At 42.2% G+C, this 25,234-nt stretch overlaps 1 protein-coding gene across 2 annotated transcripts in view; it reads left to right on the plus strand.

Moving 5' to 3' along the window:
- LOC149866481 (1-acylglycerol-3-phosphate O-acyltransferase Pnpla3-like) overlaps nucleotides 1–20,865 on the plus strand; it is a 37,986-nt gene extending 17,121 nt beyond the window's left edge. For both annotated transcript variants that reach the window (XM_090043766.1, XM_090043768.1), the window contains exons 4-9: nucleotides 2,418–2,627; nucleotides 3,859–3,919; nucleotides 11,211–11,429; nucleotides 14,362–14,494; nucleotides 15,794–15,910; nucleotides 17,796–20,865. In XM_090043766.1, coding sequence (XP_089899892.1) covers nucleotides 2,418–2,627; nucleotides 3,859–3,919; nucleotides 11,211–11,429; nucleotides 14,362–14,494; nucleotides 15,794–15,910; nucleotides 17,796–18,087 — 1,032 coding nt within the window. In that variant the 3' untranslated portion in view covers nucleotides 18,088–20,865. The remainder of the gene's footprint in view (nucleotides 1–2,417; nucleotides 2,628–3,858; nucleotides 3,920–11,210; nucleotides 11,430–14,361; nucleotides 14,495–15,793; nucleotides 15,911–17,795) is intronic.
- Nucleotides 20,866–25,234: the final 4,369 nt, after the last annotated feature.

Consider the following 25,234-nt stretch of genomic DNA (forward strand, 5'->3'; position numbering starts at 1 on the left):
ATTATTTGGACTTTATAGGGAAATGTGCAGCTTTGTCAGGCTGTGATTTGATAGAAATTAGAGGGTGTGGGTACATTCTGGCAGAGTTGATGCTACTACTTTATTTTTGTGTGTTAAACTATAATGTTGCATTAGATTAGTTTTGTGTTCAGCTGCTTTTTTTATTGGAAGATGAGGGGTTGAGAAAAGGGGAAGACACTGAAAGAAAACTCAAGCCATTTCAAGTAATGGTTCGTTGCAACACTAGTAAACATATGTTTAATGGAAGATCTCTCATTTCTAAGAGTGGCCTTGAAATATGTTGCCTTACAGTAGTTGTTTGAAACTTTTTCCCTTTAATACTGAAGTTAAAATAGCAGAGAACATTTGTGTTTATCTTGAATCACAGAAGCACATTCCAGAACTGTCTTATTTTTGTTTCTTAAACTCTTCTGTATCTTATCTTGAAATATATCTGGAACAATGTATTATGACAACAAGATGGACAAAATCTAAAATTTGGGTGAATCCATGTTAATTTGACTAATTAGTCCTTGTGCTGGGGCACTACAGGTATTGAAAAGGGCCTAGTTTGGACTAGAAAACATGAGTGTAAGTGCTGTATTTGTATGCCCCGTGTTCTAAAAGTCTGCCGCCTTTTCACCTTCCCTGCCCAATAAACTGAACTAGTTCTAAAGTAGTACTAGATTTCTTGTTTGCAGAGAAACAATCGAGAAGAGTTAGAGTAAATGACTCGGAATGAAAACTCTTGAGGGGTTGGCTTCAAATGTTCTCATTCTCTTTCTGTATATAGACTGAGATTAGTTTGTCTCTCTTTTGCCATGATGGAGGGGACTAGCCAGCTCAGTTAGGAAGTTGGATATTATAAAAAGCCCCAATCCTGCAAATGCACACGTACCTTTTGTGTTTGCTAGATTGGGCCCTGAGGCTTTAAATCTGGCTGATTTATATGGCTCATTTAGCATAAAACCTGACATTCCTCTCTGCTTGGAACTTCATACATGTGCTTTCTTGTGGGAATGTGCCTAAAAGAGATTGGGTAGGGGATGTTTTCCATGTATTGAAGATCTGGGTAATAACTTATCGGCAAAATTAAATGCTGTATACATTCCAGAATGATTCTAAAATTTTGTGCATTGGACTCTGTGAGTGGTTATTTGTATTGTCATTCGTTATGAATATTTGGTTCTTAGTAGAAATAATTAGATTTTGGCAGATCTTAAATATGAACACCATGGGCCTCATATTGTCTCAAAATTTTGCAGCATCATATATACCTGAAAGGCCAAACCAGTACATAGAATTTATTTTTAAAATGGTTAAGATAAAATGTTAGTATTTGTAATTAACGTATTCAGTAATTTGAAATAACACAATGATGTAATATTTTTAAAAACGTAAGTGTGAATGTAGGTATTTACAGTAGTGCTTGCTTGAACATATTTCCCATTAGTAATTTATTCTAAGTGTATTGTGAATCTCCTTTTTCCACCTTAAATGTGTGCAACCTGGCTAAAAAAAAGAATTTCATATCAATTAATGTTATATAGCTCTTTATGTAGAGGGCAGTCATCCTTTGATCACTCTCCAGCACAGATATGGGAGGTGGAGAATGAAAAGGCACTACTTTAAATGTAAGTCAAGTCATCCTTGGCACATGTATCTAAGCTTGGCTGAATATAGTGGATATTGGTTACCAGAGAACTGGTGGGGATATTCCTCCTCAAGTGAAACTGCCAACAATGACTAAAGAATTTGGGAAGGACAAAAGAAAAGAGATGAGACTTTAATAATGAAAAGTCTACTAACTTTTGGCAGAATGACAATGTGGAACTCCAAAAATTGGTGGTTGGGTTTACTGTGGATACAAGTGAAATCTGAAACTACTTAAATGCATTATGAAATTGGCTAGATCTCAGGTATCTGATAAGCCTTTCAAACTTCTAAGAGCAGCATTAAGGTTCACTTGTAAATGTTTGAGAGTTTTTATAATTAATATCCTGAAACAGACTTGCAGAAGAAACTAATGCCTTTTCCTTAGTTACAAAGACCAGGGAATTCAACTTAAGGTTCCAGTATGTATCATTTTTCTTCTATAGTTGGTTTTCATTTTGTGTTTCCATTTGGGTATGAGAGCCCCAGTAAATAGCTTTTTAAGAATATTGTTTCCTCTTCAACACAGGGGAAACAAGGGAGAGAGATTATCATTAATAGTATCACACTTGGTCACAAAATTTTAGATCAAAATATTTGTTTTTGAGACGCTTTAAAAATGCAAATTCGGAAGTGTCATTCTTGAGTGCATGTGCAGAGAGAAACTGTTTTAATGTTCTGTGGTAATGTCTTGGATGGTTCTTAATAAGACAAGTCTTTTTTTATAAATTGTCTGATGTTCATTTCTCTCTCTCTCTTTTCAGCGATATGTGGATGGAGGAATCAGTGATAACCTACCTCACCATGCATCTAAGAATACCATCACAGTCTCTCCTTTCTCTGGGGAGTGTGATATCTGCCCAAAGAGTAACTCCGCAAATTTTCATGAAGTGAATCTTACTAACACCAGCATTCAGTTCAGCTTAGGGAACCTATATCGTTTAACACAAGCACTTTTTCCACCAGAACCCAAGGTAATATGTTGCCCTTGTGCATGGTTCTTAGTGTAATGTTTTCTACGTAAATGCTAATCCTTGGAAAAACAGTTGGGGTGGCTTGGTTCTTAGCCTAATGTCTAGCCAAATAAACTTTTTTTCCTGATGGTATCTGGTGGTGGTTTCTTCATTCTTCATCTGGACAAATAGTTTTTTATTTTAGTCTCGAAGTACAAGACTAAAATAAAATCTGTATTGTTCTGTTTTTGTGTTCTTATGATAATACCTTTAGCACTTTAAATTGTTTTGTGCAATCAGCACTAAAAACTGTATTCAGAATGTGTGTGTTCATAGCTACTTTGTCCCATCATTCTCCAGCACAGATTTTGGAGGTGGGGAATGAAAAGGCACTCCCTTAAACATCAATCAAATCATCCTTGGCACACCTATCTAAGATTGGCTGAATATAGTGGATATTGGTTACGACAACTGGTGGGGATATTCCTCCTCAAGTGCAACTGCCAACAGTGCCTAAAGAATTTAGGAGGGACAAAAGAAAAGAGATGAGACTTTAATAATGAAATGTATACTAACTTTGGCTGCTTCAGAGGGTTTTTTTTCTTTTTGGTTTGTTGCAAACAATTTTGATGAGTGTTTTTACACTTTAGTCTTCAACTTGTCATTCTGTATAGACTTAAAAAAATCTATTTATTTCTTTTGTTTGTCCAGGACTTTGAAAGTGTACAATATTGGGTGACTTCGTGGTGTACCTGGTAACTCCAGTTGTCTTGTGGGAGACCCAAGTTTGGGATTAATATTGAATCAGCCTCCCTAGAAAAATTAAGCAGCACCAAACATACAATTTTGGGAAGTGGCAAGGAAGAGTGGGTCAGAATGCACTCAGCTAAACCTTCTGCTTCAGTGTCGGTCACTGATCTGTTTATCTGTGCTTGTTAAAAAGCCAGTTAGGGAAACAAATTCTTACAAGCTTGCTGTTTGATCTTTGGTTTAGTTAGAAGAGCATTATTCTAAGATAAGAGATGGCTCAGGAATAACTTGATGCACAGCATTTGTTTGAAAGATCTTCATTTAAGTATATCATCACATTAAGACTGAGTTCATCACTTCAGAACTCTTACTCTTGGTAATGGCATTTTCTCCCTTAGAATTAGTGTAAGTGAATAAAGTGGTCATTCTTTCTGTAAACTTAGTTTTCAGTTAGAATCTTCCTCCTTGTGGCTTGCTGACAGGCTGTCCCATATGTTTTCAGGTTTTAGGAGAGCTCTGTGAACAAGGATATTCAGATGCTCTTCGATTCTTGAAAGAAAATGGTATGTTGATATTTATTGTGACCTTAACTTGAAAAAGAAGGTAAGAATAAGCAAGGATCCTTTGAGTCAAACCAGATGAAATCTTGAAAGTCTGTAAGATTAGTTCTACATTTCTGTAGCTAGAAAACAGTACTTTAGTAACAACTTACTGTATTTGGTTGAAGACGAGATCCAACCCCCCCCATCAGGATGGGGGAAAACAGGTCCTCGTCTTACATTTGCATACAAGGAAACCTCATTAAATACATTTGTCTATCATTAAACTGCTGCCAGAAGCAGTGTACGCTCAGTAATGGAAACCAGCTATGAAGCTGATTAAACGCAAACAACACTGAGCATGACTATAAAAACACGTGGTCCATATTGAGCAAATATGCTGATGGGAACTGTTGTTGTTATTTTTTGGGTGTGTTTTTTTTTTTACCTTTAAAAAAAAAATCCAGAGAACTGGCACTGAGGCCTGGAGGTACTGTAATACTAGACTGGCACTGGGAAGGTCAGAGAATTTGGGAGGGACAAGAAAAAAGATGAGTCTTTAATAATGAAATGTCTACTAATTGGGTGCTTCAGCCCTGTCACTCTCCCCTTAGTGCCAAAGATGCTTGATCTTAGTTGAAAGGCCAAGATGCTGATGGGAACCTCCCACTTTTTGCAAAAATATAACTACATCTAACAACTTGTCAAGTGACTATTGTGGTTCACTTGGCAGATCAAAATGTACTTTGACAGTTTAACTATTGTAATCCCATTGCACAGTTCGCACCATGTATCTATCACCATTCCAGTGCTATCACTCATTGTTCTTTCAGAGGGCTTGCCTCTGAAAACATCTATGCCACTTTCTTCCCCACCATTTGAAGTCTGCCATTTCTTTCCCATGTTCCTCTTCTGTCTTTCTGTAGTACCAGTACATTTTACTTAGCCCCATCTTAATGCAGTCCTCGACTGTGGGGTTCAAGTATCTGTTTTATGAGCAGGTTCCTGGCTTTCCACAGGACATACCAGAAGCAGATGGGAACTTCCCACAAGAATAGGTTATATAGTCTGTCTGAATAAAATATGGTAGTGCTCATTGTACAGTCCCCCAGTTTCTCTCAGTTCCTCTTCACTCTCTCAGCTGAACAGCATTTTTTTTTTCCCATTTCCAATCATTTTTATTTCTTCACCAGCCTTAAATGGCTGGCAAACATCACCAAATGCATCCCAGAACAGTTTACCCATAATCCCTCTGTTAGCCCCTCTCTCAGTCTGGTGCATACGATTAGTGTAGCCCACCCTCTATGAAGTGAAGCTGGACAAGATTGCCCTGTGTGTCATCTGTATATACATTTTTGGAGGATCCCAGGACTTGTGACAAGAACATCTGGTTGCAGTCATGAGTTGGAGGCTAATTAGCACATGGATCCTTTGTGGTGTGTATCTGGAGTATGCACACATTCTGAACAGTGCTGAGCTGCGGGGTCACCATGGTTTGAAATGCTGCTGACTGCTGAGGCCCAGTCCAGTGAACTGTATGGTAAATCATGAGCCCTTTGGCTTTGGGGACACCATGACCCGCAGATCAAGTGTAGTCCCTGTTTTTATGAGTCTTTTGGCTTTAGATTACCATGCAAAAGGCCTACTGTAGTCATCCAATGGAAGAATCTCAGCTACGTGCTTATTTTTTATGGAGATGAGGGTTTCCTTCCTGACTTGCTCCTTTGGCCTTTTGGCTAAGGGCAGGAGAGATTTGGGGGCATCCAAACTCCAAGGTCTCCTCGTTTGGGGCCTGCATGTAGGATGTCTGCCATGATTTGGGAGTGCCTGCAGCTCCAGGCTGAAGATTCTGGGAGGCAGGATACTTGCTGGTGGGAGTGCCACACACAGACTTGAACAACTGAGCTCTGCTCAGTCACTAGAATTCAGAACTGATTTGGCTAATTTAGCCTGAGACATGACATTTTTAAAGAAATTTGTACTATATATAAGTAGGTATGATAGTGCTGCTTAAATGTGTGTTTATGTATTACCTGTGCTAAAACTTGCAGCAGTTTAAAAAATGGTAAAACACATCAATTCTGAACAAACTAAGTCTATGGGTACCCATGTTGAAAGAAACAGAAAATAATAATTTTCTGTTTCTTTCAAAGTCGATGCTTTTTGCTCCTCGCTTCCATGTGCTCACAGAGAGCAGGGTCTGATAATAACAAAGGGGGAAAAAATTGTGTGGGAAGAAGGCGTTGGGATCACCTGACCCAGCACCCCCCATTGTAGCTGTGGGAGGAAGACAAAGCAAACCTTCTATAATTAGATTCTATACCTGGATAATTATAACAAATGTATACATTCTGCATATTTTAGAACTGACATGTTTCAAACTTACACCTCTACTAATACACCATGCTGGCATACTGGTGTCTAGGGGCTTCCCCAGCTAGGCTTCTGCCTCTCTTTTGCTCCTCCCCAACATCTTGGAGCCATGCTGGGCATCCAAACCCCATGCCCAGGGACACTTACCCACAGCATTTGCCAGGCAGGAAGCAAGCAGGCAGGTGCAAACTGACAGCAGTGAGCGGTGCTTGCCGCTCTCCATGCTGAGCTCCACTGCTGCAAAATATGATATAATAGTTGTGTTCAGGTTATAAAATAATCTAAAAAGAAAATACCATATTTTCTCATACATCATGCCCCAGAATATAATTCATACCTCATTTTTTAATGGCAGAATGAAGAAAATAAAATAGTTTTTTTGAATTATGGGTAGAGTTAATTGAGCAGGGACAGAGCCTAATCTTCAGCTGACTCCATCCTCCCTTTCCTGCTAAACTAAAGCTGAAGCCCTACTTGTTTCTGAACCCTGGTTTCCATAGATGGACTTACGATTTGAAAAGAGCTAAAGAGTCTCCAAAGCAGTGAGCTAGGAAGAGAGAGAGGCCAGGAGCAGCTAGCAGACAGCAAAATTGCCATAAGATAGGTTAACACCTCTGGAGTGAAGATCAATGAGCTGTTAAGTAATTGACTTCTTCAGCTACTTGAATAGTAATGCAACAGATACTGTATTATTGAGTAGGTATGAAACCAAGCTGCTTCTTCTGTTTTGGTCAGAAAATCAACTTCCATGCTTAAAACACATACCCCAATTTCAGGGGGGAAAGTGCATGTTATATGTATGAAAAAATGTTACATAGTAGTCCTAAATGAATTAACTACTTCCCCGCTTTCCATGTCCCTTCCCTCTTTTCCACAGCTCTTGAGAGTTATGGAGGATTAAAAAAAAACAGTATATGATAGGGTACGCTAGGGAGATCATTGAGTTATTGGGAGGCAGTAACAACAAAGGGATTGGCCTTCGTAACTTTCAGGGGAATTTGAAGATGTATCTGAAGGTTGTAGAGTAGAGCTTGTGATACTCCTCAAGGTATAAGAAAATGGGTTCACTGTAATATTCTTAAATTCATTTGTTAAAGACTTAAATCTTGCAGGCTGCAGTATGAACAGTGTCACCTGGGAAAGGTTTTGTAACTGAATAGCCCAGATGATGCCAAGTACAATAAAATCTGATGATTTCCATGTTATATAGAGACTGTAAAGAATGGCATTCTACTATGAAGAAAACAATTACAAAGCTTCAGTGTGTAAATATTACCCACTCTATCTTACTATATGAAGCTTGTGTGATTTTTATAGATGAATGCTTAATACACAATTTAGACTTCAAAAATTCAAAGTGCTTACCCTGTGAACATTATTACACTGGAATGAAATAATTAGACAAAACTTTTGCTTTGTATTCTTATATGCACTCTTTCCAAACATAGAAGATACCATACTTATCCAAATCTAAGACTACTTTGAATTTAAGGTGCCCCTCCCCCCAATGAAATTTTAGATATAGAAAATTTATAATTTTTTAAAATAATTTTTCCATTTGGAGAATCAAATTATTGGAGGATCATCTTAAATTCATTCCCCACACTGCTGCAGCAGGACAAGCAGTTGTAGGGGGAGCATGTGGTTGGGAAGTCAAGTGGCCTGACTTCTGCCCCCCAACTATGCCTGTATTCCTTGGGGCCTGCTTCTTCCTCCCCTCCCCCACTGCCTCTACCTCTGTCCCTCACTTACCCCTCCCTCCCACTGCTGGCCCCTGCCCCTCACCTCCTCACCACTGCTTACCTTCTGGTCCTGGCCTCAGCTGCACAGAGCATGTGGTTGCTCCAGCCCTGGCCTTGTCATGTAGCAGTGGGAGCTGCAGCAGTTGCTTGCCCTCCATTGCCCTCCACTGCTTTGTCCTTGAGTCTAAGATGTTAAATGGTGGTGGGGGGGAACCTTGTCTAGGATTGGAATAAATCTGGTAATTCTGTAGTATGATACAAATAATCCTCTGTCTTGTTGAACCAAGAAAAGTTGAGGATTATCCGGTGCTTTAGGCATCAGCTAGCTTAGCAAGTACAATAGGCTGTGCAGATTTAAACTAAAGGGTTAGCTTAATTCGTTAAGCCAGTTATTTATCGGAAACTTCCTGATCCTGGCCTCCCAGGGATTTTGTGGTTCCCTTTTCCCTAGGACAAATAGATATTCATTTGGACACGTTTACTTTCTTGTTACCTACTTTCCGCCTTCAGGCACCTCTGGTGCCATTTGGCTTGCACTTGACCAGAACAGGGATAAATAATCATATTATTAACTGGCATGACTATTCTTTGCTGGTATGTCATTGATGCATCTGTTAGGGGTTAATATACTGCGACCAGTGGGCTTCCGCTAGCCGCTGTGTGGTGGCTCGGGTCTTCCGGCCAGATGTTCTGCCTCTTCCAGGCCTTTTGTTATCGTCGGGGTAGCTCTACCTTCCCGCGTCAGTGACCCCACTCTCGCCTGCCATGTCTTGGTGTTCCTCAATGGGTGTGCTCAATTTGGCAGGTCCCTCGGTGCCCAGGTCCAACCCGGCGGTTGCTCATGGGGCTGTACCACCCCTACACCACGGCCTCGCACCACCTATGCTGAGCCACCTCGGTGAGATCTTGGGGTCTTATTTGCAGGTCTTGCCCACCTTCCTGCGAGTTAACGCTTTGTGTGGGAGGTCGCGCACACTCCAGCTGAGCCTCACTCCTTGCCCCCGTCCCACGAGGAACTACCTCACAAGAACTCCTGTCTAGCTTCCCTATGCCCTGTACCCCAGGGCCCTTACCGAACTCAAACTCCCCAACTTGGGGTAATTCACCCACCACCACACCACAAAAGAAAATGCCGTGCTCCTCCACCAACCCACTGTTGCTTCCACTTCTCTTAGCCCCTTAATGTAGTGAGAGGCTTCTCCCCACTATCCGTCACCCCTGAGTTCATGCCCATCCATGGTTGCCCTCCTGGGCCTTGGTGGCGACCCCGCCCCGATTACGACCCCCATCTGGATCATCCTGAGCTCTTGCCTCCCGGTGTGGCATCCTCCACACCTCACCATCCTGACACTCCACCTGAGTCTCGTTGTGCTCCCGCAGGTGCCTCTGGTCTTCCTCCTTCAGGCCAGCACTCAGTCCACCAGCGAACGGTGAGGGACGTTGATGGGGAGCTCATATCCCCGATGAACCTTGCCCCTGGCTCACCAGCCTCCTTAGGATTCTTCTTCGGGGCTCGCTTCTCCTCCGACATCTGCTGCAGCTCTGTCTCTGGGCCATCTGCCCCCTCCGCAGCGGCCACCGCCATTTTTATCTTTGCCGGCCGGCGTCTGACGCTGACGTCACCGGCCAGCCACAGCTGTACATAGAGGTGGCTCATGAGCCACGTGGGTTCCTCTCGCTGTTCTCTGTAAGCTTCATCCTGGACTGTGGATAAGTATCCTATGTTACCCTGCTTCCTGGGACATATACTTTCTGCACTAGTACAGCTGGATCTCCCATTATAGCCTTGCAGAATTAAGCCTGAAACAAGATTTGTAGTATGGGTGCAGGCACTGTTTCAGCTTGAACCAATGCGGTTCTGTAGCATAGACATAGCCCAGTACACTCATGCATACTTGCAACTTGCTTATATGTAGGAGTTCAGTTTCCTTGAATTGTTTTTAGTTCACTGTTTCTGAAAGGTTTTAAATTGCTCTGTTTCCCGTTGCTCTTTCAGTGGTCCAGTTATTTTATTACACAACTTCCCATAAAAAAAAAAAAAGAAAAGAAAAACAAGACTGACTTCAAGAATCAGCACCCCCACCCCAATCCCAAATCCCAGTTTATTAAAACATGAGATTTATTTTACTTTTTAAATTCTTTTTTATTTTATTTCATCCTTCAGGTGGCTGGCTGACTTCATTTCACCACCCTCCCCCCACCCCCATTTCCTTTCCACCTCCTAGATTCATGTTCCTGTTCTGTGCCCCTCCCCCAACCCATTTCTTATGCACCCTCATCTAAAGCAGGGATAGAAGCCGGTCCTGGCTCACCAGCCCTGTCGTGGCAACTCACAACTACAGCTCCTAGTCAGGCCTCTGCTTGCCAGCCCTCTAGTGGCAAGCCACAGCTCTGCAGCTAAGGGACAATCAGAAAATGTTTTTACTTAGCCTTAAGGTATGACTGCTCCAAATTTGAGCTAGCGCTAGCACTGATCAACATTTGAGCAGCTCAAAGTACAGCATGTAACAAGTCCCTTATGGTAACTCATCAGTTTTGTAAGATGAAGTTGGGCTGGCAAAATACTTGGATACCTCTTGGAAAAACTCTCTTCCAGTTGTTTGTGTGCCACTCAATGCTTTGAGCCAGCATGCCAAAACAAAATTGAGTTGCTTTAGCTGTTTTCTTTTGGATGATATGTTAAATTTAAATCTTGTCCCCTTACTAGTGATTGCTTCACATGATAGTTACTCTTTAAGCTCAGATTGTACAGGTATATTTTGGAGACCTAAACGTCCAGAAATCAAACCACTTAAGTGATTTGGAGACCTAAAGCTCCAGAAATCAAACCCCAGGAACTCTCAGCCCTACCATTTGCTTGGTAATATAACTATGCTTGCTTTAACTTGGCCAGAAACAATGAAGGGGAAGCAACTGTCCAAGTGTTGCTGGTATAACCCGTGCAAATGAAGAGAACTGCATCCATAAAAACATTAAAACAGTCTTTTAAAAAGTGTAATATAGCTGTCTGATACCCCTTGCCAGGTTACAGCTTTTTAGGAGCAAATCCTTGTTTATCGTCTATCTATAGTTTGGTTCTTTATGAAGTGTGAATAACATTTTTGTTGCTCATTGACCAATTATTAAAGAACTCAGAATTCTGTTATGAAAATTGTCAGAAATCTAAAGTCTTGGGTTTTTTTCCCCCCCTTACCCCTCAGGTATTCTAAATGAATCAATTTATGTTGACTTGCCATTAGCAAAGAGAAACCCTCAGGATCTTATAAACTACCCTAAGTTCACAAAGAAGAAAAATATGCCAGGGAATAATACTGAAGAGAAGATGGCAAACATGGGAAAATTTAATGACCAGCTGAAGCAAAACATGTGGCCACTGGATGAAAGAATAGTTGAGACCCTACCTCCTAAACTTCGCAAAGGTATAGTCTCAAGCATATCTGCTGTTAATCAAATATACCAGTTGTGTTTTTATAAATGACTTCAGGTATATTTCACCTATCAGTAAGTTCTGGTAAGAGAAAATATTAAATTTTCATGTCACACAAATATTTTAGTATAAAATCTACAATTTTTCAGTTGAAATAACCCAAAGATGCATTTTAAATTAAATTAGAAGGCACATTTATTGCTGCAGAAATTGGCCTTCTCAAGTACCCCGAGTTGACAACCCCTATCCTATGGATTAAATCTTTAATCATAAATGTGGTGAATTATAATTTACTAACAAAACCTCAGCGAATACGAGTTTGGTTGAATCATCAGAACAAATCTTTTTGTTCAGTAATTAAAACACTGTTGTAAAAGAAAACATGTTTTCAGGTTTATAGAAAAGGTTTTAGGGAAGCTTCTTTCTAAATTTACCTTCTTTTAGCTAGGTGCTCACAGATCACAAATGGTATTTCAAAGGCTTAAGATGTACTAAAATACAGGCAAACAGAAGTGCACCTTAAACTAAGTGCTTGTATAAGATGGGCCTGTACTTTGACTTACTAGAATAGTGCAGAGGCAGAAAAGGATCTTGGAGTCATTATTGATGCCAAAATGAACATGGGCCGACAGTGTCGAAACGCGGTCAGGAAGGCCAACCGTACCTTGTCATGCATCCACAGATGCATCTCGAGCAGGTCCAAGGAGGTGATCCTCCCCCTCTATGTGGCACTGATCAGGCTGCAGTTGGAGTACTGTGTCCAATTCTGGGCGCCGCACTTCAAGAGGGATGTGGACAACATGGAGAGGGTCCAGAGGAGGGCCACTTGCATGATCAGGGCTGGGCAGGCCCTACGAGGAGAGGCTAAGAGACCTGAACCTGTTCAGCCTCCACAAGAGAAGGCTGAGGGGGGATTTAGTGGCGATTTACAAACTAGTCAGAGGGGACCAGAATCCCTGTTCCCCCGAGCACTACCAAGAGTGACAAGAAATAACTGTCACAAGCTGGCAGAGGGTAGATTCAGACTACACATCAGGAGGCGCTACTTCACTGTCAGGGCGGCTAGGATCCGGAACCAACTTCCAAGAGAAGTGGTACTGGCTTCTACCCTGGGGGTCTTTAAGAGGAGCCTGGATGAACACCTTGCCATGGTCATTTGACCCCAGTACTGTTTCCTGCCATGGCAGGGGGTCAGATTTGATGAACTGCTCAGGTCCCTTCTGACCCTACCAACTATGAAACAAGTTACGTGAAGAAGCATGGGAATTGTAAAAGGCAATACAGCTGGATTTTTTTAGAAACCTGGGTTTTATTTCCAGCTCTTCTGTGGACTTCAGGTCACCTGCCCAAGGTCACGTAACCTCTCACAGAAGACAGAGAACTTAACTTTGTTTTGTAGGATGATGGGGAATAAGATGTTGGTGGTCACCCACCTCTGCAAAGTATTCTGTTATGTACAGCATGAAAATCATTGGGGAGGGCTATAGTTTACAACACACATAAACCTGTCACCCTTTTCTTTATAATGCAGTAGTGCAATATTTCTTTATAATGTGGAAAACTGCTAGCTATACTTGACTATGGAAAGGGTTTATTCTACTACTATTGTTTTGTGACTTAATATTGCTAATCAATTCTGTTTCTGTTTTTGGCATTGTAACAGAAGCTAAGAAAGACTGTGTATCCTTAGTGCCTTATTATGTCAAAGTTTTGTAACGGGCATCTGTGTGTCCTCTAGCAAAGGCTCTGTTGTTTCACCTCTAGCAATTTGATATTCAATGACTCTTCCTTCATTGTCATACTGTATAGGTGCATCTACATGTGCAGTTAATGCAAAACAATAAACTTTGTCGGAGTTTGTTGCTTCCAGGTGCCACATTTACATGTGTACCTGGGACCACAGCATGTTGAGCCAGACCGGAGCAGCCCTGGCTAGCAGAGACCCCAAGGGGGTCAGCCTGTTAGCCCATGGCTGTTCCAGCCTCGCTCAGTGTGCTGCAGAGGTGCTGGCTTGGGCATGAGGGTGCTTCAGTGTAGGGCTAGCCAGCAGGCAGCGTCTGTACTGAAGCACCCCTCATGCCTCAGCCAGCTCTGTCAGCATCTAAGTTATTTATAGCAGAGGCACTAAATAATGCTGCTATAAATAACCTACGGTGGTCTTTATTAGTTTACTCTGACCTAATAGGGTTGCACATGTAGAAGCGGAGACTTTATTGCGGAGCTAATCAGGCAGCTCTGCAGTACCTCTTAAGCCTGGATAAAATAATGGTATCAAGGAAAATCTCAAGAACGCTTAAAATCTTACTTTATACTACAATTGTTCAAAGAAACACACACCCAGCATGTCACTTCAAACTGGTGAAACATTATTTCTGGTGAAACTGTCCTTTTATTTGGAAATTAATTCTGGATGCTGACAAAGGCAAATGGGAACAGGCTGCAAGTGTATTTGAAAATAAAGTGCTAACTAAAATATTTGGTGTAGTACAAGAAAACAGAGTATGGAGAAAACCTAATCAAGAGCTTTACAAAAGACTGGATGTCTTGAGCAAGGTAAGAGTGCAGAGAATAAAATGGGCAGGGCATAGTATGATAGGTAATGAGAGAAGGCATGTGAAGAGATTTTGGAAGCTGAGGTGGAGGGTATTAGACCTCAAATACACCAAAGCAACAATGGGAAGATAACATAAAAAGTGATCTGGAAGGGATAGGGAAAGATGCAACATGGTGGAAGCAGTTCGCATAACACAGGAAGAGGTGGAAGGCTTTAGTTAAGGTGGCTACAGGCCCTTGAAGCTTGTGGAACTAGACAGATAGAGAAAAGAAACTAAGGATGTTATCAACCCTAGGTGACTTGGGATTTTTTTTTCAGTTTAATCTGCAAATAAACATAAGACTGTTTACAAAGTACACTTATTTTTCAGCATTACAGGAAGCTTGTAAAGAGAAGTGTGGGTTCTATGCTCAGCTCTCTAAACTCTTACCAGTGCGAGTGATGTCTTACCTGATGCTGCCGTATACATTGCCAGTGGAGTCTGCCTATTCTGTCGCCCTGAGGTAACGCTGTGTTTTGGACCTCTGTAGAAACCTTACTTCGGAGTAATTAAGTATTTTCTTTCATCTTTTTGAGGTGATGTGCTTGTTGGGTGTGTGTTTAGTTTAAATGATTTTAAGATTACTAGACCTTGGGACCAAGGGTGTCACAAGCACAGTGAGTCTCAACCACATTAGACTCAAGGCATTATTAGACTTGAGGCATGCCTCAGAACATGCCAGCTCTTAGTTTTCACTAATTTTTTGCTCTGTTATTTTCCATAGGCAGTCTTTTGTTGTAAATAACTCAGACTACAACAGGACACAGTTGTTTTGACACTATGGATTCCTTTTTGAAATCTTTGGGTTTATTTTGTGAGTCATGTACACAGCTAACAGTGCATTGCAGGGTAATGTGCGGCACCCCTAAAAAGAAAATCATGACATTAGCATACATTCAGATGATGTAGGTTCCCAGCTAAAATGTTGCTTCATGTTGCAAGCACCCTTCTAAAAAACTCTTAGCTGATCCACCCTTTTTAAACAGCTTCCAGATTGAAAGCTGGATTGATTAGGAGAATTTTTTCCAAAATTCCATTCAGCTTACTTACGTTGCTGTGACATTTGGTTTCTAATAAACAACATCATAAAAAGATTGATATCTGTAATTATATGCATATTTTTTCCAGTGTTTATTTGTAGATAGTCAGTTCCTCTCTAAAACAGTATACCAAAAATAGTAGTAGACATTTTGCTGGTGGTAATCTTGTCTGTTTTATAAGTAACCATAATGTCTTGAGGCAAGTTATCATAACACTTCAAAGACAGTCCTTTTAGCATGCTGTCCATAAACAGTCTCATGTATGTAGCTTCATTCTCTGGTAATGTTTCACCAGTTGGTAGGTGTCATGTCTTTTTCTTCACGTGATTACAATATAAAGAATGTTAACTTTGTAGTGACTTCACACCAGATTCTGCATCAGTTTACTTACCTTCAGTCTGCCTTTTTGCTTTGCTTCTGGGGAGAATAAAGGGTGCAACTCTATCCTTGAGAATCAAAACTGGTTCTGTAACTTACAGCATTAGACAAAGAAATGGTGGTTTTCTGCACTAACTTGAAGTATGTCCCACTTCATGAACAGCTAAATGTAATCATAATAATGCTATACGGCAAAATGTGGGAAGGAAAAATATCACCCCTAACATAACTAGCTTTCACAAACAAAGAAAGGAATTATTTGTAGTTTGTATTCTAGAACTCTCAACAGAAAACCAGTTTCATTTTATAACTTATGTTAAATCTTGTATTTTTCCTGATTGCAGAGTAGTAGACTGGTTTCCTGATATTCCCGATGATGTTCGATGGATGCAGGGACAGGTATATCGGATTGTTGGTACAGTTTGTTCTCAAGCAAGAAATAAGCTGCTCCGCGCATGCAGGTAAATTTTTTACAAATAGATGCATCTTTTCTACGTCTGTTATTATCAGTCAAAACTTAATTCATTTTTTTAAAAGGATGCAAGTATCTTGAGGATGAGTTCTAGTAGTGAAAACAAGTATCAAGCCTTTCATCTGCCTCTCTGAGCCTGAACAGGCGTCCTTGCCTGTTTGGGCTGCCACTTCTCCTGCTGCGTTGGGGCGTTGCTGCCCTTCCTGCAGGATCACCGGCCCCACACAGCCTGTTATACCCCTGGGCTGTGGGGGCTTGGAAGCACAGGCTGCTTTGCCCTGGGCCATGGGGGCTCAGAGAAACCCGAAGTGTCACCGTGGGCACTTCTGGTTTCACTTTACTTTACAAGCTGGCATGCTGGTTAACAGAGCATGCCGGCTTGTAAGGTGCCAGTTAGTGGAGTTTTTCCTGTAGTAAGCACGATTTTTAAGTAAGGTTTCTTTTATAAAGTGGTTCATGCTGTGTTTTCAAGACTGATAGTAACTCAGACAGTTGCAGCTGAAACATTCAGTGCGCCCTTCTCCCATCTTTTTACCCCCAGTCTTTGCTATGTTTCTGAATATGGAGTCCTTTAGAAGACATTCATTCAATTTTTTTCTGTGCGGAGTATTTTGAACTCTTCTTCATATTGTCTTTAGTAGGGTAGGCTTTCTGTCTGGTTGGCTCTCCTATCCCTTCCTAACACTGTTACAGTGGAAATCTAATTCCAAATGCATGCTACCTTACTTAGGCACAGGGATGGAGAGCTACATGAAGAGCTGTTCTCAATCCTTTTCCCAGAAGAACTAGAATCTACCTAGAAATTAACAACTGAAGTAGTAAAATGCATTCTAATGTTTGATATCCAGGTTGTAGCTGTATTGGTCTAGAGGCAAAAGAAATCAGAACTTGTGGTAGAGGTGATATCTTTTATTAGACCATCTAGATTTTTGCAAAAAATATATATTTAATTGCAAGCTTTTGGGCACAAGCACCCTTCCTTAGGCATAGGAGAAAACATTGGAAAAGTTCTCCCAGGTCGAAATGACAGTTCACATTTCATAGTGGAGTTAAAGGTGTGGTAAAATTTCCTGTTTGGCACAGTTCATTTTATGCATGTTAGGCTCAGAAAAAAGTTGGAATAGTCTATTTACCTTCAAGTTGTTTTGGTGACAAGCAGGATGTAGTCATATTTCCTCTGGTTATGATGTTTCATATTTCACAGAAGAGAAAAAAAGGGATGGAATCCTCTTCTGGGCAGGAATTGCTTATGTAGTGTGGCTGAGCTTTGTGATGATGCCAGTTACCTCAAACAAAGGCAGGAGCAGGGTCTCAGGTTTCAGATGGTAAATCTTGCTTCCTCCTTGTAAATTTTATAAAGATTTCATGTAAAAAATCAGCTGAAATTTGATATCTTCCATATGTCAGGTTTTACCACCTGAGAACCCTGCTCCTGCTTTTGTTTGAGGTAATTTGCATCATTGCAGAGCCCAGAGATACCTCACCACATAAGAAATTCCTGCCCAGAAGAGCATGCCATCTTTTTATTCTTCTATGAAATATGAAAACTCATAACCAGAAGGAACTATGACTCTATATCCTGCTTACCACCAAACAACTTTGAGGTGAATAAACTATTCCAACTTTTTTTTTTGAGCCTAACCTGCATAAAATGAACTATGCCAAACAGGAGATTTTACCACACCTTTAACTCTCCTATGAAACGTGAACTTTCATTTCTACTTGGGTGAACTTTTACAATCTTTTCTCCTACGCCTGAGGAAGGGTACTTGTGCCCCAAATGTTAAATCTAAATCTGTATGGCGCCACTGATACTTTAACTGAAGTAAAAACCTCATTGAAACATTGCTAACTTTTTTTTTCTTTCTTCACAGTAAAGAGGGCTTTGGTTCACTAAGAAAATGTCACACTACCCCACCTACTATAGAGTTGCATTCCACTTGCTGTTGTCTTAAAATCCCACACTCTTCTGCAGACCTAGAGAGTTGGCTTTGGGATTTTCCCTCTTGCATAGACTTAACTGGGAAGCAAGTTTCTGCAAGCAAAGAGAAGCTTTCAGAGTCAGATTCCCATCTTAATTGCTTCACAAATTCTGAAGAATCTGGAATGGAAATGGACTTTGACTCTTCCTCAGAAAACAGTTTCCAGACGGCCTCAGAAGACTAATTTTGAAGGAAAAAATTTGAATGTTCTGGATTCTCTGTCAGAGAAACTTGAAACCTGAGGAATTAATTTTCCTCACCTCCTGCCAACAAATATAGAAAGATTTTATTTTGTTTACATGAGGATGACAGATTTGCCTTTGTGGACTATACAGTTCTAAGGGTTGAAAAAAAAAAAGTTACTGTACAAAGTAACTATCCATATCCTGGTTAATGAGTTAACCACAGTCCATTAAACTGGTGATTTAAGATGCATCTAAAAAGAGATTTAACTTCAATCTACTTGTACACGCCAATTTAAAATAAAATTAATACCAATAAATGGCTTGTATGCTATAGAAAAAAGCCTTTAAAGCAAACATTGCATTTAAAAACCCAGTCTTTTTATAAATAGTTCTTACATTTTTAGCACTTGGGTGGAATCAAGCAGCTTGTACTTTGTAAGGGGAAAATGTAGGTAGGACTTTTTTGAGGGCCTCCAATGTCTGTGCATTTGCTTTATGTTTAAATGTATTGCTGAAATTGTGGGGAAATGTTACCCATAGGGGTGTGTGAAACAGGCTGTATTCAATTTGGATTCAGCCCAAATCGGGGACAGCAATTAGATTTGTTGATTCGGATCACTGCCCCGATTTTGGATTTGGCCGAATCCGAAGATTCGATGCTGATTCAGAGAATCAGTGCTTCGGCCATAGACACAGCTTTAAAATGTTTTTTTTTCTACATACCTCAAGGAACCAGGCACGGCTTGTGAACGCTGCGATGGTAGGGTAGATGGAGCATCCCACAGGAGCGTGGCAGGGGGGCCCCCCATGTGCTCAGTGGTGCACCCAGAAGTGGACTGGAAATACTGTTGGTCCACTTCCGGGTCCACTGATGAGCATGTGGGGGAGTGCCCCCCCAGTGTGGTGATCCGCCACTGAGGGACTCCAGGTGCCCCCCACCAGACCCAGGAGACACCACTTGCTGAGCCGGGGTGTGTGTGGAGGGGCCCCCCAGTGCACTCCCTGGCAGACCTGGAAGTAGACTGGAAGTGCTTGTCTGCTACTGTGAACTTCCCTCCTCCCCCCCGGCATTCCTGTGAGATGCTCCATCCACCACACCATCTCCACATTCATGAGCCACCTGGTACCATGAGGTATGTAGAAAAAACATTTAAAGCTGTGTCTATGTCCAATTGTCGAATCTTTCTGAATCTCTCCAAATCGATTTGGAGGGTTCCAGTTTGATTTGGAGAGATTAAAGGGTCTCCTGATTCTATTCAGATTCGGAGATTTGGCCACTGAATTGGACTGAATCTCCGCTGGATTGAATTAGTGACCAAAGCTTTGAACAGCCCTAGCTGCCAGCTTGGATTACAGTACATACTATAACATAGAATTTATACTATAATCGGGTTCTACATTATCCCTAACCATTATCTAGAGATGATTCATTGTGAAGGTGCATCTTTTTCCTTAATTATCAAGAAGGGAAAAAGTGGATAACTGGGCAAAATTTATCCAAAATGTAAACAGGCATAACTTTATTGACTTTGATGGAGCAAGGCACATTTTGCCAGGGTTTGATTCAGGCCCTTTATCTTTAAACAGATTATTTAAAAATGAATAATAGATGCAGAGGCTGTTTTGAAGAGTTGCACTGAATGGTGCTAAAGAGAGCAAATTAATATCTCAGAACTTTGTGGTGTGTTAATATGCCATAAATTAGAACAGTGTTGTGTCTTTGCACTGTGATTTGTTGCTCAGTGACTCTTACTTACTGTATCTTCTGTATAATGAAAGGGAAGCATGTGTTTTTTTTTTTTTTTTTCTTGTTGTGTAAGGGACCATTGGGGTGGGATAATTTCTTCAGACATGCTCTTTCTCAGGTCAGAAAGAACAAAGCAGAGCTCTAGACAAATGCACCTTGGATACTAACCAGTCTCTCTTTTTTGCGTGCTAAAGAGCTGCACGCCTGTCTAACTGCATTGTATTTAAAGCTATGGGGATGGAGAGCGAGTCCTCTCTACCTTGACATTGTGCAACTGTTCTGCATAAGGGTGTCAGTGTGGTTTCAAATCTTAGATAGACAGTTTATGAGCACATCTGATAAAACTGATAATAAGATAATAAAGCCATGTATTATGGCACAAATCCTTACTTTAGCAATATACTTTGGACAAGTAAAAAACCAGAAATCAGATGGACATAACCTCTTGTGACTTTTGAGACACAAAGTTTGTTTGAGAAAGATTTAGTAGCAAAGAGGCACTGTATTAGTGTTTTGAATTTGGGGTAACTCAGCTGAACATCCGGGAGATTGTAACCTTAGAACTCTGAAAATATTTGCTGGGAGAAAATTAATAGTGTAGGTCAAAGATTGACTGAAGGTGTTTTTGAGATGGAAAGGAAGGAAGGTTCTACAAACTGGTAAAAGTATTGTGTAAACTTTAAATGTGTGTAGGTCTTTTGAGAAGGCAAAACCTTCACTTGCCTGATTTGGATTGAATGTTAAAAGCTGTTCCCCTTCCCCCCCTCCCCTGAAAGTCTAAACGTGTTATATTTTTATTCTTCAAATTAATTTAGGATGCTTTAAAAACATTATTTAAAATGTAAAATGTATAATTTAATAGGATATTGAAGGACTTTTATATTGTAATTACTCTTCGGTGCTATTTCACTTCAGATGGTACTTAACTTTTTTATTGGGCTCTTTACATGTATGCCTTTCGATCCTGCAGAATAAACAGGTAAAAGAAAAATACTGAGATAACTACTAATTTTTAAATAAAAGGTACAAAATATGATTTTAAGGTGTCTTCATTTGTAAGGTACAAATTAATGTTATGGAGGGCCTGAGCTCTTGTGTGAGGAAAAATACTGCTGTGGTGTGGCTTATTGTCCTCATGAAAGGATATATTTTTAGACCACAATTTTGCACACACACACGCCATGCTTAATTTTTATACACTTGAGTAGTCTAATTGAATTCAGTGGGATTAATTCACATTCACAAGTGTGTGCAGGAATATTGTCTGAGTTTCCTATAAATCACTTTCTATCACAAGTATTTGCCTCATTCTATGAACTTCCTTTTCATAATCATAATAGAGGCTTCAAATTGGCAGGGATGGAATTCACACTTGTGTAAAATCCATCAACTTGAAATTAGTCACACTGGGTTTAAGTCTCTCTTGTGAGAGATACTAAATAATAACTCCCTACTTCTTTTCTCTTTACCCTTAGTATTTTGTAAACCCTTATCATTACCCTCAAGCATCTCTCTTCTGAACTGAATAGACTTAGCCTCTTTGGTCTTTCCTCATATAAAAGCCCTTCTATACCACTAATCATCCTTGTTGCCCTTTTCTGTACCTTCTCTAGTTCTATATATTTTTTGAGGCGGGGGAATAGAACTGGGCACAGTATTCAAGGTGTGGACGTATCATAGATTTATAAAGGAGCACGATGATACTTTCCATTTGTTCACAATTCCTTCCTTAATTGTCTCTAACATTTGTTTGCTTTTTTGACAGCTGCTGAGCTCTGAGCTGTCCACAGAGACTCCCAGAGCTACATCATTATTTACTGCTAAGCATTCACCTTTGATCTTAGACTTCTAGCATTAGTATAAAAATGTGTACTTTCTACTGCCTGGTTCATTATTTCTATGTGATGGTTTACTCAGTAAGGGTATCTGTTTGTGCTTGTCTTCACCCTGTTTCTTATCCCCATTTTTTTACAGTTTCATCCCTATAAGGTGTGTCAATCTGAACTGTGCACTGTACTGCACCTGTCAGCTTTCCCTGTTTTTAGTTTAAAAGCTGCTTTACTACCTTTTTAATGTTACATGCCAGCAATTTGGTACCATTTTTGCTGAGGTAGAGCCCATGCTTTCTGTACAGGCTCCCCATTCTAAAAGGTCCCTCAGTTCCTAATAAGCCTAAATCCCTGTACCATTATGAGCTAGCTTCAATCCTTATATAAACCACACATAGTACAGCCATCCAAAAGAAGTGCTGTGTTTGATGCATTTGGAACTTTGTCTTGGTATTGGCTTTCTACCATCAATAACCTGCAATGAACATTAAGTTACATATTTGGACTAGTTAGGTAGTAAATCCTCACTTTTATAAAAGGGAGGTGGCAGCTAATGTACATAGTTTTTGTCTCACCAAAAGTTCAGAAATCCTAGAACAGAGCCCAGAAGAGAATCTGCCTGCCTTAACTTCAATCTCAGCTGGACTCAACTCCTTTTCTTTGATACATATTGTAGCACAGATCTTGTGGGGATGCTTCAGAAAACAAATTAAGGGTACTAGTTTGTAAGCTTTTGCAGCACTTCCAGGATAGCATTTTTAGGCCATTATGAGAATTTTCAGTTTGTAAGACTGGCACCCTAACAGATTTTCTAGCGAGTTTAAAAAACACGTCATCCTATACATCAGGGTTGGCAACCTCTGGCATGCGTGCCAAGCATGGCACGCAAAGCCATTTTTTGCTTGGCACGCCACGGCCAACCCTGGCTCCGGGTAGCTGCTGCCAGCGACAGAGCCCAGGCTGCTCCCAGCAGGGCTTGTAGTGTCCCAGCTGCCTGCTGTGAGCAGCTTGGGCTCCTGGCTGGCAGCAGCTCCCCAGAGCTGGGAGGCTCCAAACAGCTGTGCTGGGCTCTGGCATCAGCTCTACACCAGCTAGTGCACCCGCGTGTAGGAGCGGGCGGTGAGGGAGGGGCCTGAGGCAGCGCAGCCCCGGTCTCTACCCCGCTTCCGGCACAGAGGTGATATCAGGGTTCCAGAGCTCTGCAGCTGTTTGCAGCCACCCCCGGGCTCTGGGCAGCTGCAGCAAGCAGTGGGCAGGCTGCAAACAGCTGTGCTGGGCTCTACAGCTCTGGCATCAGCTCTGTGCTGGCAGCGACTGCACGCACATCTCAGGGTGGGCTGTGCTGCCCCGCTGTCTACCTAAGTTTCTTAGGTAACCAGATTGGAAGTACAGTTTTTACATGAATCCAAGACAAGTTTTCCCCCCCGCCCTGCCTCAGTTGACATAGAGAAAAACAAGCCTTACCTTGGATACATGTACCAGTGCTCTGTTGTCTTTCCAGGGCAGCAGCTACAGCTGCTGCTGGTTGGAGTTAGAAGCCATTGAGCCCATGAATGATGTGTGCCTCCAGTGCTTGGTGGGGCACAGTAGCGGCAGGAGAGTGGTGGTGGTGGCAGGAACACAGCGGAGATAATCGTGAGCCTGGGTGACAGCCGCAGCGACTGCAGCTGCCCAACAGTGCATGGAGCTACACGATGCTCTGCCAACTCTGGCCACGCCCATCTGATGGGGCAGTGGCAGTGCGGGTGCCACGTAGCCGGCACCGGGCCCTGCTGCCCCCTCCCCCCCACTGCCCTATGCTGTGAAGGAGGGCTCCGCCATGAGGCCCCATAGCCCCTGCTACTGCCAGTGAGTATGAGGCTTTTTTTTTTTTTTCAAGTGCTGGAAGGCTGGGGCTGGGTGGGGCAGCCATCAGGGGGTTGGGGGTGCAAGCGGGGGTTGGGGCTGGGTGGGGAAGACATGAGGGGGATGCAAGAACTGGCAGGAGATGGGGCCAGGCGGAGCAGCCATCAGGGGGGCTGCAGGAGCCGGCAGGGGATAGGGCCAGGCAGGGCAGCCATCAGACATGCTAAGGGAGCAAGCAGGGGTGGGGCATGTGGCCCCTGCAGGGGAGGCATGTGGCCCCTGTTGGGGGCAGTCCTTGAGCTGTGCAGGGGGGCTGCATCCTGCATAGGGCAGGGAACCCACTCCTCCTGAGCAGCCCCTCTTCACAGTCCCTCCACAATCCACCCACAGCCACCCACATTCCCCCATCTCCCCAGCACATGCCCTGCATGCCCAGCTCCCAGACAGCCTGAGACCTGCTGGCAGGAGCCTTGGCTGCATGGACAGATGTCCCCACATCCTAGTTAGTGAAGGGGTCACGGAGCTCTAACTGCTCTATGGTAAGAAAACCAAAGGCAAACAGCAAAATATATAGCTATTTAGAATTCATTTTATTATGATGATAAAGACACTGGTAGGCTTCCAAGTTGCTTTAACACTGTAGATATATCAATAAAACATTGCCCAACTGATCACTGTCTCTGTCTCTTGCGCGCTCTCTCTCCATATATAGTGATCTTTTGTTTTAATTGGGGAGCAACATGGATTTCAGGGTATTTTAGAGTGACTTTGGGATTTTTTTTATCAGCAATTTCTCAGTTTTCAAGTAGGGAACACCAGAATTCCTGCTAGGGAGGCAAGTGGCAGGACCCAGGCAGAGGAGCCTACTCAGAGCTGGCACCTTGAACCCACTGGAGGTGGCTGACGTTCTGGCCAGTTGGGGCCAGGAGGACATGCTTTGACAGCTCAGAGCAGGCCACCGCATCCAGAACATCTTCCAGGCGATAGCTACTCAGATGGCTGGGCAGGGGGCACACATGGCAGTAGTGCCTCACAAAAGCCAACACTGCAGTCACAGCCCACTGGCAGCTGGCCCAGAGGGGCAGATTCCTCTACTGGCTGTGCAGTCCCCATCTGGGTCTGGTAGGTGGGCAGGTCACAACCAGGCAGCAGCCCCCACTGCCAGACTGCTGCAGTGGGTAGAGGGTGCAGGGAACTCTCAGGGCTGCTTCAGCAGTCCAGCTGGCACAAGGGGTAGTTTCCCCAGGTACCTATTAGCTGGGGGTCAGAAGCTCCTTAGACTGAGTAGCCCTGAGCTACTTAACAGGGTATCTTTTTTGTACTGATGGGGCCAGCACAGGGCAGCTTTTTACATTGCTGGCAGTGTTACTAATTTTGAGGAGCTGTGTGCAGTGATAAGTGCCACACACAAAGAAGGAACTCTGTGGGCAGAGTTCTGTGCGTGTGTGCACGACTGGGAGTCTGAGGCACAAAAAAGGAGAGGTGTGAAGGAGAGTGTGTGTGTGTGGGGTGAATCATTATGTATCTATGTGTCTGGAAGGTAGTGAGATTGGTAGATGTTTTAATGTGTGAGAGAGGAAGGTTTGTGTGTGAATTCTGTAGACCAGATGGATTGAGTTGGTTTGTGGTTGCATTCCGATTGTATGGTACACATTATGCCTGTTGGTATATATATTGTCTATGGACCAGCCAAACACTGAATGAGAGTGAAGTCTAAGAAGTGAA

This window comes from Crocodylus siamensis, chromosome 4, assembly GCF_052110815.1.
Source record: "Crocodylus siamensis isolate JL-2025a chromosome 4, ASM5211081v1, whole genome shotgun sequence".
In the NCBI taxonomy this organism is placed as follows: Eukaryota; Metazoa; Chordata; order Crocodylia; family Crocodylidae; genus Crocodylus; species Crocodylus siamensis.